The sequence below is a fragment of the Ciona robusta genome, chromosome 4, assembly GCF_009617815.1.
Source record: "Ciona robusta chromosome 4, ASM961781v2".
NCBI classification, from domain to species: domain Eukaryota; kingdom Metazoa; phylum Chordata; class Ascidiacea; order Phlebobranchia; family Cionidae; genus Ciona; species Ciona robusta.
The window spans coordinates 3954434-3973364 of record NC_143238.1 but is presented as its reverse complement, the minus strand read 5'-3'; the positions used below and the strand labels follow the sequence as shown (position 1 = coordinate 3973364).

The 18931-nt window shown below is 39.3% G+C and overlaps 4 protein-coding genes across 4 annotated transcripts; all 4 read right to left on the bottom strand.

Annotated features, from left to right (window-relative positions):
• Window positions 1-928: 928 nt before the first annotated feature.
• LOC149736796 (uncharacterized) lies at window positions 929-3763 on the bottom strand. The gene has a single exon (XM_089877087.1). It carries the CDS (start codon window positions 3761-3763, stop codon window positions 929-931), a length of 2835 nt encoding a protein of 944 aa, XP_089733213.1.
• Window positions 3764-9934: 6171 nt separating this feature from the next.
• Window positions 9935-11511, bottom strand: LOC149736795 (uncharacterized). The gene has a single exon (XM_089877049.1). The coding sequence runs from the start codon at window positions 11276-11278 to the stop codon at window positions 9935-9937; it is 1344 nt and encodes a 447-aa protein (XP_089733175.1). The 5' UTR covers window positions 11279-11511.
• Window positions 11512-11693: 182 nt separating this feature from the next.
• Window positions 11694-15964, bottom strand: LOC149736794 (uncharacterized). The gene is made up of 11 exons (XM_089877037.1): window positions 15720-15964; window positions 15410-15661; window positions 15122-15259; window positions 14802-14942; window positions 14446-14650; window positions 14082-14229; window positions 13546-13693; window positions 13197-13352; window positions 12742-12922; window positions 12292-12460; window positions 11694-11919 (listed from the first exon to the last, which is right to left on the bottom strand). The coding sequence occupies exons 1-11, from the start codon at window positions 15798-15800 to the stop codon at window positions 11787-11789; spliced, it is 1752 nt and encodes a 583-aa protein (XP_089733163.1). The 5' UTR covers window positions 15801-15964; the 3' UTR covers window positions 11694-11786.
• Window positions 15965-16106: 142 nt separating this feature from the next.
• LOC149736793 (caspase activity and apoptosis inhibitor 1-like) lies at window positions 16107-18711 on the bottom strand. The gene is made up of 8 exons (XM_089877051.1): window positions 18500-18711; window positions 17984-18395; window positions 17735-17864; window positions 17480-17679; window positions 17214-17354; window positions 16832-17017; window positions 16574-16678; window positions 16107-16419 (listed from the first exon to the last, which is right to left on the bottom strand). The coding sequence occupies exons 2-8, from the start codon at window positions 18161-18163 to the stop codon at window positions 16255-16257; spliced, it is 1107 nt and encodes a 368-aa protein (XP_089733177.1). The 5' UTR covers window positions 18164-18395; window positions 18500-18711; the 3' UTR covers window positions 16107-16254.
• Between the last annotated feature and the right edge of the window lie 220 nt (window positions 18712-18931).

Here is an 18931-nt window from a genome sequence, read left to right as displayed (position 1 = left end):
TCTGTAACGGTCTATGAGAGGCGTGTCCTAGGTCGCCCCGACAGGTCACACGAGGGTTGTAGATTGACGAAAACGCGTACGTTGATTTGTTGTAAACGAATTTATTTTGTACGGGTACGCACGCACGCACGCACGGTTTTCTAAAAATATATACACGATTAAATAATACACAGACACTTAAGTGATACATACACACTTAAATAGTACACACACACAGGGCGTACGGTTTACATACTATCACACAAAATAATACGATATATAAAAAACATAGCACCTACCAAACAATTTTAGGACAAGATAGCAGGCACACACAGGGCCGCTCAGGGGTAACTATTCAAACAAGATGGATGTTGGCAGATATAAATACAACAGTACACTTGGACTGCGAGGTGATCGGAAAAGAAAGATAAAAAATGATTACCAGCAGCCAAAACGTGGCGTAATTGTGACGTCACATAACACATAAAATACACACGTAGAGAAATTAAAATTAGGGGACATAAACAAGCTGCTACAAAGCAAGAGCGAATTATGAAGCAAATTAAGACGTTACATCCTCCCCCCAAATGTACAAGGGTAGTACGAAACGAAGTACATTTAAAATCAAAACCAGAAGGAACGAATAAATTGCGGAATAATAACGAACAGTATAAACAAATAGAGGTAAAACTACTACGTACGATGTAAACAAACAAATTTTCACCAGTATGACGTCACTGACGGAATGTAAACAATGCGTAAAAATATAAACAGAAACTTCCATTCATAAATTCAGAGCGTTAAAAAACAACACAACATATACTGAAATATAAACAATCAATGAAGCATAAAGAAGTAAAACGCCAGAGGACAAATATATTAATAACAATCTGGCATAAAAAGGACAAAACGGGCTATATCGATAACACGAAACGAAATGCACGATAATTTATTGCTCGACTTTTGTATTATCTCGGCAGATTAGGCATAACTTATGGATTGGCCGTTTGATGGTATTCAGTTTTGTTTTTAACTCAACCTGGCGAACAACGCCATGCTTGTCAGGGTAAACACGTATGACTCTGGCCATATCCCACTTTCGACGGGGAACAGAATCATCGGGAATCAACACAATATCTCCAACATGTAGATTTGGTTGCCGATCCGGCCATTTTTGTCTTAATGCGATAGTTGGTAAGTATTCTCGTGACCATCTTCTCCAAAACTCATCTGTTAGAAATTGGATCTGTCGCCAGCGTCGACGACTATAACAATCTTTGGCGTCGAATAATCCGGGTGGCATGTTCGGTGACGGATGACACAACAGCAGATGATTTGGTGTCAGTGGTTCGTTGTCAGTGGGGTCAATTGTTATCGGATAAAGTGGCCTGGAATTCAGGATACTTTCTACTTCTACCATCAAAGTGTGCAGCGTGTCGTCGGTAAGCGTTTGATACTTAGTCATCATTGTATTTAGGATCCTCCGAATGGACCTAATCAGTCGTTCCCATGATCCTCCCATATGCGAAGCAGCAGGACAATTAAACTTCCAGTCAATTGCTTGTTGACGACAATAAGACTCCACTCCTCGCATATTCTGTAGTGATTCACGTAAAATTCGCTCGGCTCCAACGAAATTCGTTCCGTTGTCGCTGTAAATTTCCTTGGGTTTGCCTCGCCGTCCGATAAATCGCCTTAGTGCATTGATAAAGGCATCTGTAGATAAATCATGCACGATTTCAATATGGACGGCTCTCATTGATAAACATGTAAAAATACATCCGTATCGTTTCACTTCAGATCGTCCGCGTTTGCACAACCACGGACCAAAACAATCAACTCCAGTATAAGTGAACGCTGGTTCATTTGCCGTCAATCGGACAGCAGGTAAGTCGGCCATTTGCTGTTGTCCGCGCGGCGCGTTTCTCTTACGGCAAAGCATACAATTGCGTAATATTCTTCGAACGGCGGCGCCGCCCCTTGCGATCCAGAATCTTTGGCGTAACGATGTCCATGTATGGGCAGGTCCAGAATGCCCAACCATTCTGTGATGTCGGTTGACGATCAACTCAGTAAGTTTATGATCATATGGTAAAATAACAGGGTGTTTGAGATCAAATGCGATCATAGCGTTCTCCAATCTCCCCCCGATGCGAAGAATTCCGCCTACCAGCATCGGGTTGAGTTTTGACATCCATCTTGACTGTCTCTTTAACTTACGACGGGAACAGCGATCAGATTGAACGTCGGCAGTTTCAGACGATATAAATTCAATTACAGAAGCAAATGCTTGTCTTTGTACGTATTTAATGACTTCGTTCTCAGCAGTATTCAGTTCAGCAGTATTGAGTTTACCAGTTGTTACCGAACCCTTCTGGCGCAAATATGACTTATAGCGCATCAGCCAAGCTACTGACACTTTAAGCTTTTCCAAACTCGAATATCGATCGATGAGTCGGTCAGTCGACTCCAATTGGGCGCACAGGTTAACTGCTATTGGTTTTCTATCAATAGGCTGAAATTCATTTGGTATAACGCGTTTGGCTTCCGGTGGCTTTGGCCAGAACTCTTCGGTCTGCCACAAGAACGTCGGTCCTTTTAGCCACCGCGATTTAATCAGGTTTTGCACGGACATACCACGAGAAGCAATATCGGCGGGATTAAGTTTAGAATTCACATGCTTCCACTGTGAAGGCACTGTCTGTCGGTGTATCTTCGCCAGCCTGTTGGCAACAAAGGTGTGGAAGCGTTTTCCCACGTTGCATATGCTCTGTCGAACAGCACACGAGTCCGTCCAAAATATAGATTCACAGTTAGGAAAATTCAACTGACTTCGTAGCCATTTGTCGGCCTTCACAGCGAGAACTGCCGCTGCAAGTTCCAATCTCGGAATACTTTCTGTCCTAGGGGGAGTGACCTTTGATTTGCCACACAGAAAGGCACAATGTGTGGTTCCTACGTCATCGATGGTACGGAGATACGATACAGTTCCGTATCCATTGGTTGATGCATCAGCGAAATGGTGCATCTGGTAGGTATTTACTTCTCCAAGCTGGGGAGGTATAAAGCAACGGGGCAAAGTGAGTTTGTGTAGATCAGGTAATTGATTGAGCCAGTTATTCCACTCGTTAATATCGGCTTCCGGGAGTTCATCATCCCAATCAAGCTTCTTTCTCACAATTTCTTGTTGCAGAATTCTGGCAACCAAGGTTACAGGCGCTGCAAAGCCTAACGGATCATACAAAGTATTTACAGCGGATAAAATGTTACGACGAGTGAACTTCTTTCCTTCCATGGAGTTCGATACGTCAAATCCAAATTCGTCTTTGTTCACGCTCCAATGAACACCAAGTACCCTTTCCTTAACGGAACCTTGTAGGTGTACGTCTGTAATAGTTTTTGCTCGTTCAGCAGCCGGAATTTCGTCGAGAACTTCTTGATGACTAGACATCCATTTCGTAAGACGGAATCCTCCTAACTGCAGAAGGGCACGAAGTTGCTGCGCTAAAGCTATTGCATCTTTCACGGTGTCTGCAGATGTCAGACAGTCATCCACATAAAAATTATTTTTCACAATGTCAGCGACGCTGGCGCTGAATCGGTCGCCGAATTCTTCGGCTGTTCGGCGGAGACAGAATGCGGCAAGGCTCGGTGAAGAGGTGGCTCCAAAAATATGAACTAACATTCGGTGCTCCACGGCAGGTTTAGAAAATTCGCCTCCAGGCCACCGCAGGAACCTAAAAGCGTCGTAATCTGGTTCTTGGACACGAACTTGGTGGAACATTGATTCCACGTCAGCAACTAGTGCTACTTTTCCTTTTCGAAATCTTGTTAGAACGCCCACTATACTGTTTACTAGGTCTGGGCCTTGCAATATCGCATCATTAAGCGACACTCCTTTATATTGTGCGGCACAATCAAACACGATGCGCACTTTATCGGGTTTCCTTGGATGAAAAACTGGATGGTGTGGTAAGTACCACAAATGTTTACCACTTCAGGATTAGAAATCACTTCAGCGAAATTCTTGTCGATGTAGTCTTGGATCTGATTGACATATTTTTCCTTTAACGCTTCGTCACGGTACAAGCGATTCTTTAACGACGACAAACGTCGCTCGGCCATCTGGCGGCTTCCTGATGGGAGTGATATTCCAGAACGCCATGGTAGCGGCAAATAGTAGTGTCCATTGCTGTGTTTCACAGTTTCTTGCATAAGTTGAAGAACGTGCCGGTCTTCAACGGAGGTGGGGAATGGAAGATCACGCGGGTCATCCGTAAAATCTTCTGTCCACGATCTTTGTATTCGCTCGTCCAACTGTTCGGAGCAGAGCAGGAAATTCACGTGTACGTTGTCTATGGCTGGGTATCGCAAAGAAGGACCAACAAGAGACCAGCCAAGAGGTGTCCTAGCAGCAAACGGGTGCTTAGTTTCTCCTGTCCGTACCTCGAGAACTCTATGTGCGTACGGTACGTCAGTACCGATCAGTAACAACACTTCTCCCCCGCTCGAGTCGGGTAGATCCAAATCACGAAGATGAGGCAACAATTCAAGTTCCATGGCTGAGGGTTTCGGATTCGGGAATACGGGTATTCTGTCTATGGATAAGGCATCTTCGATTTGGATTTCCACGCTGCCATCGAGAGACGTGACCGTAAAGTCGACACTGAATCCGTCGTGCTTCACAGGTCTTCTTCCAACTGTGTTCATGGTAACTTGTCTCGACTTGCCGGACAAACCTAAGCGTTCGATTACTCTCTTGTCACAAAACGTTGTATCAGAACCTTGATCCAAGAAGGCATGTGTAGCCAGTTCTTTCCCATTAGCATAAAGTTTGACAGGAATCACACAAAAGTAGGAACTCGAAGTTTTCTTGACAGAATTACAGTTCGCAGAAGTTACATTACTAGAAGTACGACTAGCCTCAGATATGTCTTTTCTATTAGTCGCCACTGGTGGTTTATTGTCATGTAGTAAACCGTGATGCATTCTGTTGCATCCCTCAACATTGCAGGCGCTTCTCTTGGAGCATGTCCTCGACGTATGGCGAGAACCAAAACAATTAAAACATCGGAACCTCTCTCTAAGAAAGTCTCGACGTCGTTCTAACGTCCACTTACGAAAAACCTCACATTTCGATAAGTAGTGGTTTCCGGAACAGCAATAGCAGCTGGGGTACCCCTTGACTGGATAGCCCTGTGGTGCTTCAGCACCAAATTGAGTGACATTATTCGCACATGTCGCGAATCTGGCTTTCGGTCGGTTCATCTTTTTATTATCGTCGTTTTTTCTAAATACGCACAGTTGGCCATTTAACGTGTTGGCAACAGCGGCCTCTTCATTAACAAATTCTACCAGATCTGAAAAGGTGGCTTCACTTCCGAAGCGACTTTGTATACGGGCGACACGACGACGCCACAACTTCTGTGATTCGTAAGGCAGTTTATTTGCTAACGAAACGAGACGATCAACGGTGTTCAAATCACCTAAGTTGTTTATCGAACGAAGTATAAGCAGACATTTCTGCAAAATCTGAGCGTACCTACGGATCCCGGCAGCATCGTCCGGTTTCAGGTTGGGACCCTCAGTGAGCTCTTTCACAAATGCTCTTGCAACGACATGAGGCCTTCCACAGGTCTCATACAAAATCTTACTCGCTTCAATGTAGCCTTCATGAGGATCCAAAACAGAACAATGGTGGATAAGACTCTTGGCTTTTCCCTTGCACTGTTGCATCAGCAGCGTCATTTTTAGCTTATCGTCAGTTACCTTGCTTTCGAGATTCGCTTCGAAGTTGCGAATAAACATCCAGTAGTCCATCGGGTCACCAGAAAACGTCAAATATTCGGGTCTCGGCATATGCATACCCTCGCCGACGGCTCTTACTATACTAGGAAAAACGTCTGCCGTATCGAATGAGGATGCATGCTTGACATCAGCTAACTTTACCAGGGGAGTATTATTATTGCGATAGTTCTGAGCTGTCCGTTCACAGTAAGTCTCTCGGGGACTAGGTTGCTGGTCAGCTCGGGAGTGGTCACTTATCACCTCGGGAGTTGTATTCTTAACTAGGTGGTTTACAGGTCCAGGACGTAGTACGGAAACAGGGCTTGTAGCTGGTGGTCGAGTACCAACAGCACGATCTGAGCAAGCAGACTCATCTTTTAGCTCAATCGGTTGTAGCGGTTCATTGAGTATTCGGGCCTTCGCATCCGCGATTCTGAATGCATACGTTGCATCTATTTTTCTTTCGCTTTGTTTGTTCTGCAGCTGTTTTGACTCTATTACGGCGTGAGCTTCATTTCGTTGCATTTCGAGGAATGCCAATTCCCTCTCTACAAGGGCTTGTCTTCGCTCCCTTGCACTGGCAGATGTACTTGTGGTCGAAAAACGAGTACGACTTGAGCGACTGGATGCAACGATGCTCCGTTCGGTCACATGCTGGTCTGTCCGTTCGGGTACGGACTTCGGTCTCACTTCTGACTGGAGTGGACACGGAAGTTCTAATATTCTGAATTCGAATTCCTTTTTTGACCGCAGTATTAACTGTAGTTCTTGTTCCGCGTTATCGCGTGCTTCTCCTTGGAGGGATTCAATCAACGGGTTGAAGAAATTGAAAAGTCTAGTATGGGCCTCTTCCAGCTCATCTCTAAGAAATTGTAAGGACGTATCGTCTCTGGCTAATATAGCCTTTTCGGCCATTATATACAGATTGTCAATTTTCGTTTTTATGGGCTGTAAGTCAGTCGGGCCCGCGGCGGGTTTCGCTGAGGCAAGATTTTTAAGATTGGTGGCCATTCTTTCAGGCGTCTCGACTGGGGAAGGTGTATCTATTACTGGTGATTCCGCGGGGTGGCTTATGTTCGAACGCGTAGACATTATAACTGTCGGAAAGCTGCCGAAGGTTTACTTTAAAAAGGTACAAAGGGTTAATACCCAAAAAACGTACAACAAAAAAATACAAAAGGGAAACAGCGATAATTGTTCAATAACTCGGACTCGTCCGAGAAGCTTAGAATAGCTCGCAAATGTTCAAACTGGAACTCGTCGAAAACTCGATTGTTCGAAAACTGGAATGTTCAAAAATGTTCGAAAACTTTCATGTAACGGTCTATGAGAGGCGTGTCCTAGGTCGCCCCGACAGGTCACACGAGGGTTGTAGATTGACGAAAACGCGTACGTTGATTTGTTGTAAACGAATTTATTTTGTACGGGTACGCACGCACGCACGCACGGTTTTCTAAAAATATATACACGATTAAATAATACACAGACACTTAAGTGATACATACACACTTAAATAGTACACACACACAGGGCGTACGGTTTACATACTATCACACAAAATAATACGATATATAAAAAACATAGCACCTACCAAACAATTTTAGGACAAGATAGCAGGCACACACAGGGCCGCTCAGGGGTAACTATTCAAACAAGATGGATGTTGGCAGATATAAATACAACAGTACACTTGGACTGCGAGGTGATCGGAAAAGAAAGATAAAAAATGATTACCAGCAGCCAAAACGTGGCGTAATTGTGACGTCACATAACACATAAAATACACACGTAGAGAAATTAAAATTAGGGGACATAAACAAGCTGCTACAAAGCAAGAGCGAATTATGAAGCAAATTAAGACGTTACATGATCATTAGGCCATGCGAGACCTTCATTGCCCATTGGGCGCATTGTACAATTCCGTTTCGTTCCTACGTAGAATGCGTTTGATTTATTCAGATTAGTCACAGAGCCAGAGGCATGACCAAAACGTCGCAGTATTTGGAAAATTAGATTAAAATCCTGTAGATTGCCCCTCGTGTATATTACCGTATCGTCGGCCAGTAGAGAGAGCTTTGTTTCATGACTATTAATATTTATACCTTGAAAGGGTGATGCTCGTAGCTCGATCGCCAGCATTTCTATAGCCATAACGAACAGAGTAGGAGACAGAGGGTCGCCTTGCCGGACACCCCTGCGTATATCAAAATACTTCGACACATACCCGTTGTTTGTGACAGCACATTTTGGCGCATCGTACACTGTCCGAATCCACTTTATAATTCTACTACCGAATCCAAATGCTTTTAACGTTTCGATTATATATTCCCAGCTTATTGTATCAAAGGCCTTATACATGTCTACTGAAATAATAGCTCCCGGTATCTGTTTTAGGTCGCAGTACTCAATCATATTAAACATGAGCCGAATATTATCTCCGATATATCGTCCATTTATGAAACCGTTCTGGTCCTTGTGGATCAGATCGTCTAAGAAGCATTTCATGCGGTTGTTTATTACTTTTGAGATAATTTTATAATCTGAATTTAGAAGGGTTATCGGTCTGTAGTTTGTCGCATAGTGTGGGTCCTTGTCTTTTTTCTGTACAAGTGTAATGACACCTTGTGTTTGGGTTGTGGATAAAATACCTGTTTTTTCCGAGAATTGAACGGCTTGCATGAATACGGGTTTCAATGTCGGCCAGAACGCTTTGTAAAATTCGATAGGAAGGCCGTCGTTGCCTGGTGATTTATTGTTCCGCATTGAATTAATTGCGAATAAGCACTCTTTTTCTGTAACTTCGGTTTCAAGCACCATACTTTGCTCTGGGGTCAAGCGAGGCGGGGAAAGGCTTGCGAGATGAGCAGCGATTTGTTTAGTATTCCAATTTGTGCGATTTGGCTCATATAGTTCCTGGTAAAAGTTTGCTAGTTCCGCTATTATTGCCGATTGGTTTGTTATTTCCCGGTTATCGCTTTTAAGTCTAAAGATAGTATTTTTCTCTCTGCGTATTCTTTCCAGGTTTAGGAAGTATTTTGTGCTTCTTTCTCCCTTCTCGGTCCAAAGCGCCCTACTCCTCACGATTGCGCCCATGGTCCGCTTTTCTACTAAGGTATTAAGCATGTTCTTTTGAGCTTCCCTTTGTTGTAAAAGTTCCGTCGACGGGTTGATTATACTCGTTATTTCGGATACCGTTTTTTTAATTTTATTTTCAATCTCTTTTTGTTCAGCTTTAAGAGCTCGTGTCTTTTCCGCGCAAAATTTGATTGTTACTCCTCTCAGATGGCATTTTAACGCATCCCACCTCAGCGTCGGCTTAAACTGTTGCGGGGGGTTAAATGTACAAAATTCTTTAATTTCTGCCTTAATCATTTTTATGTAGCGAACATCAGATAACACAGTCGAGTTCAGTTTCCAAGTACCCCTACCTCGTGGGTTAGGATCAAGCATAACCTCAAATGTAGCGACGCAATGATCTGACTTTACGCCGGGAACTATGGACGCAGCACGCAGTTTTGATAGGACGAGTTTGGAGACTAAAAAGTAATCAATTCTACTAGCGGCGTATGGGTTGTTTTGGATGCGCGTGAAAACCTTTAGACCAGGATTATTAAATCTGAGTGGGTCTGAAAGGTTATGAGCAGTCATATTGGTTGTTAAAACGCGGTGGGAGTTTTTGTTTCGAAGGGTTGGGATGTTTCTGTCTAGCGCAGGATTTATCGTTACATTGAAATCTCCTCCTATTATAGTAGCTCCGGTATATTGGGTAATAAGCAGCTTTTGAAATAGGTCCTCGAAAAACTGAGGTTCATCCCTATTGGGGCCGTATATGTTTGTGATGGTTAATATCGTGCCGTTAATCTTTATCGTTGCCATTAACCACCGTCCGATAGGATCCGCAGCGTGGGTAAGCACTTCATATGACAGTCTTTTGTTAAAGAGTATTGCTACCCCCCTACTGTTATTGGTACCGTTGGCCCACAGAATTTTCCCTTGCCATTCCATTTCCCAAAGTTTTTGTTTCTCTCTCGAGCAATGCGTTTCTTGTAAAAAAGTTATACAGTATCGTTTGTTTTGTAAATAGCGAAAAATAGTTTTACGTTTTTTATCATTTCTTAGACCAGCTACATTAAAGGTTGCAAAATTTACAGTCATTGGAAAGTTGTTATTAAAGTTTTCTAACACCAATATCAACATCGTATTCATATTCAAAGCCACAGCTACATTTAAATGGTGCTTGCGGTTCTATTTCTTTGATATACCTTTTTCCGCAATCGCAGTGGATTAGGCGACATTTGCATTTAGCGTTAGTGCAAGCTTTACTTAAGGGTTTACCAAGAAGAACGTTAAATTGGTTGCATTTACAATGTGTGGAGTACCTTTGGCAGTTCGCACATTCGTATGTTCCATCTTCCAATCTGTATTCTGGTTGTATCGTTTTACAGCACGGCATCAATAGCATAGTTTCCTTGCATACTGGGCATGCAGTTGATTCACTATCGAAGCTTGTGAGGAATAGGTCGCTTCCACAGCACACTTTGGATATCAAAAATTCGTTGCTGCAGCTCCAGCAGAAGTAGCTTTCGGTTTGTTCTGTGGTGAGTCCTTCCATATTGCACTTTGGGCAGTTTACCGGTAGTTTTTTTTCACTGACGCTAGCCGACTTGACTCTAGTGTTTCTTTGGTCATCAGGGCTGGGATAAGCTCTCTTGATTCGAGCAGCGGTTGTTTCGCTCTCCATAGCAGTTGACGCCTCCTGCGAGTCACGCGCTACCTGCGGCAGCGTGCTGGCGTTCTTATCTCTGACGTCAGGTAGCCTCGCACTGGCTGTCGGAGTATTCAGCTTCAGGCCGGACTCTTGCTCGAGCGTGGCAGTTTCGAGACGAGGGAAGTCGCTTTTTCTCTGTTTGCAGTCTGCTTGTTTGTGACCTGGTTTTGAGCAATATTTGCATGTAATCTTTTGGCCAAAGTATGAGACATAAAACTCAAGATTGTTAACTACGATATAACTGGGAATCGGGTTTTTTTCCACATCTTCTCTTTTCATTGTTATGTATCTGACTCCGGTCTTGAACCCATCTTTATCTATTTTGTGAGTGCTTTTAATTGGTTTGCCATATTCCTTTTCAATGTGTTCCAGCAGCGTTTTCTCAGGAAAGGGTATTGGAACCCATCCTATTACTACATTTACAATGTCGGATTCGTACAGTCGAAGGCCGTAAATTTCGTTTACTGTCGTTAACTTTTCGAACAGATCCAGAACATTCTGCCTGGTAACACAGGTGACATCCACTTTGTTACCTTTCATTGCTGCAATGCCAGCTATTCTGTTTTTTGTAAAACCTGCTTCTTTTAACAGAAATATTATCTCGCTTCTTGACATTAGCTTGTTCGTTCTAAACATAAGGCATGTTGGTCTTTTAAACACTATTCCTGGTGTATTAGCTGCCACCATCTGAGCGAAGCTGGCCCTTTCAGGTGCTGCCCTTGCGGACAACCGTCCGCTAGCCATACTAAACGTGAATGCAGCGACGAGCTTTAAAACCAATAGTTCTGGGTTAGAGGCATGCTCCAACCCAGTGATCACTAAAATAGTGTTCAAATAGACATACAATATAAACTCTCCATGGTGGTATAAACACAGAGATATTTCGAGTGTCCGCGTATGTAATTATATGCAGCTCCACACAAAGAAATAATAAAATGCATTGTTAAAAAACTTACCTGTAGCCAGTCAATTATATTGTGTGATATTACCCTACGTTCCTAAAATTTAAATAAGTTGTAGGTCTAATGGCCTGTACCTAATTTTGCCTTAAAATGCAACAATCATGTGTAGTCTAAATTGTATACTGATTTTTAGAATGAATTTAGTGTTACAAGCTTCCTACTTCCAAATAGGTAAAATCTTGATTACTTATTAAATGTTTCTTTTGGTTTTGTGAACTTTAAATACAATTTTCAGATTTCTCAAAAAAGTAACTAAAGTGCTTGGAATTGATAAAGATTTGAACCCATGATCAGAATTGAGTAACCACATAACCTTCCTCTATATCCGATGATTCTTTAGTGAGTTTTTGAAACAACTGTTCTATAAAATCATCGGAAAGTTTCGAAATTAATGGATTGTCATGTTTTCCATACATTAGTTGCCTGGAAAAAGTCAGAAATCAATAAATTACTTTTTTTACAAGTATATTAACAAAATACAACAAAAAACTGATTGTTAGGTAAACATGTTTAAACATGTTATATTCAACATGTTTTAAAGATTAATAAATTAAGAAGTGTTTTCAAAAAAAAAAGACAATGTAAGCATTTATATCTTAGCTATTAATTTTACTTACAGCATCTCTATAATTGGATGAATATGGTATACGTAAACATGGTTGAAGTTTGGCCTTTTAACTACTTGATTGATACTTTTATAAATGATTTAAGAGAGTAGAAAAAAGACATTTAACTTCGACAAGTACCAAGACATTATCTTTGACTGCAATAAAAAATCTTATTATGAACAATTACCTCATTAAAATTTGCATTTGAGAACTCAACTGGTCAGACCAGTCACTCATCAACTCATACAATCGCTTTATGTAAGCAAGGCGACGATTTTTTGCAACTTTAACAGCAAATGAAAACCTGCCACCAAGGTATAGTGAGCTTGGAGGATGCGCAGAATGTTCAATGTTATCTGGGGAGAAAATGATAAAAACAAAAATACGGAAATCATTCACTATACCTTGCAAGTTGTAATTCAGGACTAGATGTCAGCAGATACCTATGTTATCTTAAAGGTTGGGAAAAACTGTAAGAAACCTAGTTTGCAATAAATTAATTATTGTTATCTGAATTGATTTACAGTTTCTAAATCTGATCTTAGAAACCCGACTCCTTAATTAACTATTATTTTGGTTATATCGCGCAAATCACATCCACTATAGAGATAGGTATTTTAGAAAAAAAAGAAATTACTTCTGAAGGCAACCAATCGTCCAAACTTAGGAGCAACAGCAGCTATTGTTTCGTAAACTTCACCACCTCGTCCAATATAACCAAGCACACCATCATCTTTCTTCATCACAACCCACGTTGTCTCTCCATATTCATTCGGAGTCAAACCCTCACTGAGGTATAGCAGAAGTGTAAATTCTTCCTGGGAAGAAAAGGTGCAAAAAAGCGGCATTATTTAAAGATCATTATATGTTTAAAAGAATAAAATTTAGTAACTAACGGATATTATGGATTTCACCATTGTGTAATTTGGTGTCATGATGTAGTGTACCATTGTTTAAAAGTCAAACATTACTTTGTGTATGTAGTAACTCCATGCTAATATGTCTTTTTGACCACTTAAATCCAATTTCGTGATGTTCTACTGCCTATATTAAACCTTGAGTGATAAAACACTGAATGATATCTTAAGGTACCTCATTATTTCTTGCATCTGGATGAATCCTTGTATGATCTGCAGCTCGGATATAGTTTAATGCAACATCATAGGGAAACCAATTGCTTGAATTGTCAACATACTTCATGAAACTTTGTAATCTTGGCCACATGCTAGTCCTTAGAAACTTTTCTGGCTAGATAACAAATAATAAAATTTAACAAAATACTTTTACAGAAATAAATATCAATAATTAAGGTTGAAGCATTGTTACCAGTATGTTTTTGTGGTCTGTGTAAATTTATACAAATACTTAACATAAAACATCTCACTATACTGTTATATGCTAATATGCAATAGTTATAAACACAGTGGCTCAGAAAACCTACACTTAATGATTTCATCCATTGCACATTATCATGGCTTTCAGATGGTTCTTCATCAAATCCGTTAAGATGAGCATTTGCTTTGCAAAGATGTGACCTCCATTGTATCAACTCATTCAAAGTGAATAAATCATCGAAGATATAAATTGGTCTAAAGAAAACTTTGAATAAACTTTAACTTTTCGATGTGAAATAATGTTAATCAATGAAGTTGCACTGATGATAAATTCACAGCATCAGTGCATAGCATTATAAATAAAATATAGTTTGTTTGAATTTGTTAACACAAGTGATGCATCCCAAATATATGTGGGTAGCTGCAATATAATAACTGTTTTAAAACAATGGAAGAAATAGTATAAGAAGATACATGTAGCATTCATGTCATCAGTACAACCCTTTTTTGTAGACTATGTTGGATCAGTAAAATTTTAACCCGGCTTACAATTATTTGCAAATGCAATACTGAAACCATAAAAGTAAAGGTCAGTACATTTATAATAAATTAAAAATCAGATTTAACAAACCCCATTAGTCACCTGTTTTTAGTTCCATCATATAAAGTTCTGGTCAAGTGTTTTCCATAATCGATAACCCTGTTTCTGTCTTCATTCAGGAATTTGAAGTTTCCAAATTCTTGCATCGCAGTAATTTTATTGCTTGCAAATGATGCTGGAGAAGTTACCACTAAATGCAGAAGTAAAGGAAATCAGGCATCTTTAAAAACTACAGTTAACTTAGCAAATAGTTATTAACACTGTATTTTGTTACAAGGTCAATATTTGTTTTGGCAGTTGACCGTTTAGTGTGGTTAAGTTAACATCTAAAGTAAAAATAATAAAAATGTTACTGCTAGTTTGTGAGTGGAAAATAAATCAAAAGAATCCAGCTATATTATATTACCCTCATCACTGTTAAGATCAGTTGTCATGACAACATGCAACAGCATCAGATGCTGGAAAAAGTTAACGCTCGGTGCTCGGAACAAAACTGTTTGACACGCTGGCCACAAGGTGGCTCGAAAACCATGAGGATGAACAGTTTCAGTGACTTCAAGTCGAGATTTATTGCTCATGTTTGGATTTCTACTCATGGCGTAGAAAGAAAGCTGGAAAATCAGGTCATTAACATTTATTGATGCCAAGCTTGTCTTAGGCTATGATAAGTTACATGGGTATACATACTATAGCAGATATTTTTTTCATATAATAAGATTTAAATCCCCTCCTCACTCTTTATTTTAAAAATACATATCTTACTTGTCCATAACTATTTAGTTTAAATGTGTCAGTGACAAAGAATGAGAGAATGTACTTGTTGGCTCCACAAAAGGGACTAGTCATTGGCTTCATTGGGTCTAAACATCTGATGAAATCTATTTTGGAATATTGCAAGTTGACCTGTTAGAAGAGCATCAACTTAAGAGGTATATACAAAAACATTAAACAAAAAATGTAATTAAGTTGTAATACACTGCTATGAAACTTGCTAAAAATGTTAAGAATGTAGCAATCTAGCTCCATTGAATGTAGCAATCTAGCTCTGTACATTGCTGTGTTAAGTAAGCATGGTTTTGCACCTTTTTTCCCAGTATTTTTTCTACAAACGGCTGTAACCTTTTCCACACTTTGCTTTCACGAAAAGTTGTCAAATTCATTTCTCTGATCCAAGGAGCACTTTGTGCATTCCAACTCTGGTTGTTCAGTTTAGAAAAGTTCTAAAAATAAACTTATGTTCTTTTTAAATTAATAAAACTAAAATTAAAAATGTTATGCTATGACCACTGCTTTACAGGTAGAAAGAAAAAAGTACGGGTATTAATAAATATAAACTATCTATACATCATAAAAAATGTCTTTGCAATTACTTGATGTGCAAATGTGAAGTCTGTGTCACCACTTCGAACATGTTCCTTAAACTGCATGAAATCTTTAAATGCAACTGCATTATCAATCACCCAAGCTTTATTACCATCACCAATGTTCAATACTTTTGATATTTGCATTTGAGCTTGCTTGATTGGTTCAAAATCAAACTGGTTTGGATCGTAAGCTGTTCTGACATCTTCTGCATTCTTTACTTGTATAATTGGTTGTTGCAGTAGTTTGGCAAATTTATTCTATTAACAAAGTATCAGTGAAATATTAAATAGGTACTTAGTTAACAACATATGCTACCTGTTGATTGCTGATGACTGAAGTTAAGCATAAAAATATCACAATTCCTGCAGGTAGTCTTTGATTTAATAAATAACTCATTACTCTGTAATGTTTCACAATTCCAAAACATCAAGCAAATTCTGCAATAAATAAAAGTATGTAAGTAACAAAATAACATATTAGCAAAGACAGTAGACTCCATATGAATGGTGTTATGTTGCTTTGAAAGCTTGCAGTGACTACAATGACTTCCTGAGAAATTTGACCCAGCTGATATCCTCCTATAATCCATACAGCAATCGGGAATTGAATACTCAACATCAATGGTGTGTAGCACAGTGAGGGACATCGTGAACAAACAGGCAGAAGTGAATAAACCTTTTAGCTGGTGTACAATAACCAATATTAAAGCAAATTCTGAAAAACTTTTATTTTCACATTAGAACTGTCAGCAGTGAAATTGCTTTGAAAATCAACTGTTATAATACACAATGACAAGCAATACACTGTGGTAAAATTACGTTAAAAACAAATATTCATGATTGTAGTTCAATTAGTCTGTGCTTGACTGTACATTCCGCATTAACGATTTAATTGCTCGTGCACGTAGTTGTAGTTCAAGTATCTCAAGTTGCGAAAGTTGTTTTTCTTCCTGCACCACCTCTTCCTGGGCATTCTGTTGTGGAAGACCTTCCTCCAGCAATGCATCAACCATGTCCTGAGGATAAAAAGAGTACATAAGTTAGGAAACAAAAATCATTTATACTACAATGCTATACCAAGGTAATGACTGCATTTTAGAATTCACATTTCAGTATTTTCTAAGATCTTAAATTCACAAAAATGTTATACTTTGCCTCATGGATAGTTACCTGATACTCTGTTTCTTCCTCTTCAATTTCAACAATATCCTCCACAGTTTCAAGTTCATCTTCTGCTGGAGGGATTGGAGCAGAACTTGATGCAGTAACAATTTTCTAAAAAAAATGTCGCTATGATAATACTCCAACATTTTAAGTTTAACATGTGTACCAACCACCAACAACAGCACATGCAAGGGACCTGGGATTTATACTAGTACCAAAATTGGAGCATTACCATCCAAAATAAATGAAATATTGTCAACCCACCTCAAATTTCACTTCTTCATCAACAGTGGTTGATTCTTCAGAGCTTGAAGAATCCTCCCTTATCGCATGCGAGCGAGCAGAAGTTGAAACAAGAAGATCGGGAGGAGATTGACCTCGTTTTGATCCATCAGCAAGCAATGAGAGAACTTCACATCCAGAAGATGTTGTGGAATCAATAAAGTTTGTCTGAAACATTACAATTTAGTTTCCAACTGCTATTAGGAAAGTTTTGGATCCTAAGTTTGTCAGCTGAGTAAATGACAAATGTCATCTTTTACTTTAAAGAAACTTTGTGGTTGTATTTTCTACAAGCTTTTGTATTTTGAGATATTATAACATACATGGTAGAAAAATTATGGTGAGGAAATTTAATAACTGTCACCTGCACAATGGATTCTTTTGATTTAGTTTCAAGTTTTGGTTGAGCTTCTGCCTCCCTTTCATCTTCACTGGATTCTGTACCAGATGAGGAATGCATCTGATCTCCTGATAATACACACAGGATGCGTTTTGTGGACATAACCTGAAGACATGCATGAATTAATGCTATATATTTTTGCCAAGCTTTTTACAAAGTAACAAAATGCACAACCTACTAAATATACTGCTATACCATAACTACAATTATTGTACAAGTTGTTTTCTTACCTCAAGATTATTGTAGCAAAGCTTTTGTAACTCATTAATGGGAATATCCTTTAATATATCCGGCAACATTGCTGTGAACTTCGGAACATTGACTATTTTAAAAACCTGAGCCATTAATGCTTTTCTGTCTTTTACATAGTAAGCAAGAGGGTGAAGAACATTTTGCAAATCTAGACCATTATCTTCAATATCAGAGTCACCTGAAGGAAGACTTAATAATCTAATGTTGACAGGAAAACAAACTCTCATATATACCAGTTAGTGGTTCTTCTTCATCTTCACTTTTCTCTTTCTTCTTTTTCTCTTTGCTCCGTTTTTTCTTGCTTCTATCTCTCTCTTTTTCACTTGTTGGTCGTTTCTTGGATTTGCTCGATTGTTCCGATTTCTAGAAATGTATTTTAATAATGAAAGAATTCCTAGGAAATTGAGGCCTGAGTATTATTTGTATTAGATATGGTTAAAAATTCTAACAAAAAAAAACACTAATAAACTTTGAAAGTCAACCTTTTTATGTTTTGAAGATGGAGGAGAAGATTTTTTTCGCTTCCTACTTCTCTCAGATCGATCAGAATCCTTTCTCTCTTTTTTTCTTGATTTCTCTCCAATATTTTGTTTCATTGCCAATGAAAATTGTTCAAGTCTTTCAGGAGCAACAGACAACATTGCCTGTCTATAAGCTGACATTGTTTGTAACAGTGATTTTAAACCAACTCTCCTCGCTCGTTTTTTAAGTAAAAATTGCCTTTGTCAAGTTGGTGTTGCTTCTCTTCTTGATCCGTGAGAGTTTTGTACTTTTCAAACTCTGCCCGAATAACTCCTTTGTAATGATTTTTATCAGTGTATTTAAGTGTATGAGATCGCTGCAGTAATGTTCTATAAAGTTGCAATACTGCTGTGCGGGACCACTGCACCATATCTGTAAAAAAAAACGAAAATGAGTTGTAAATACAAAAAGTATCAATATATATTCAATAAATTCACTATCTTTTAACATACATAATAATTAATATAAAAACTAACCAATTAGAATTACTGTTGCCTAACAAATGAGTAATCCCACCGAGTTGAGCTGTTACCAACTCTGTTTGCTTGATGCTCTTTGTAATAGCTTCTTGCTGGTAGTTCAGATGTGTAACCAGAGCAGATAATTTGTGAAAGGTTTGTACACTGCTGTTTATATTGGTTTCAGAGGTCACAAGGTTCTGTTGTGCTTTACCCAAGATAACTGCACTGTTGCTGCCCTGAGATAAGCAAAAAGTTGTATCAGCACATGCACCAAAATTAAGCACAGGAACCAGGATGCTTTGGTCTTCTTTTAACAGGTGACAGGTGAAGTTTTGGTCTTGTGTTCATTGGATCTTTTCAAAGTTATCATGCGACCAAACGCCCAACTTATTACAAATAAAGAATATACAGCAAAACAAAGACTAAATATTTTACTGGTCACCAGCT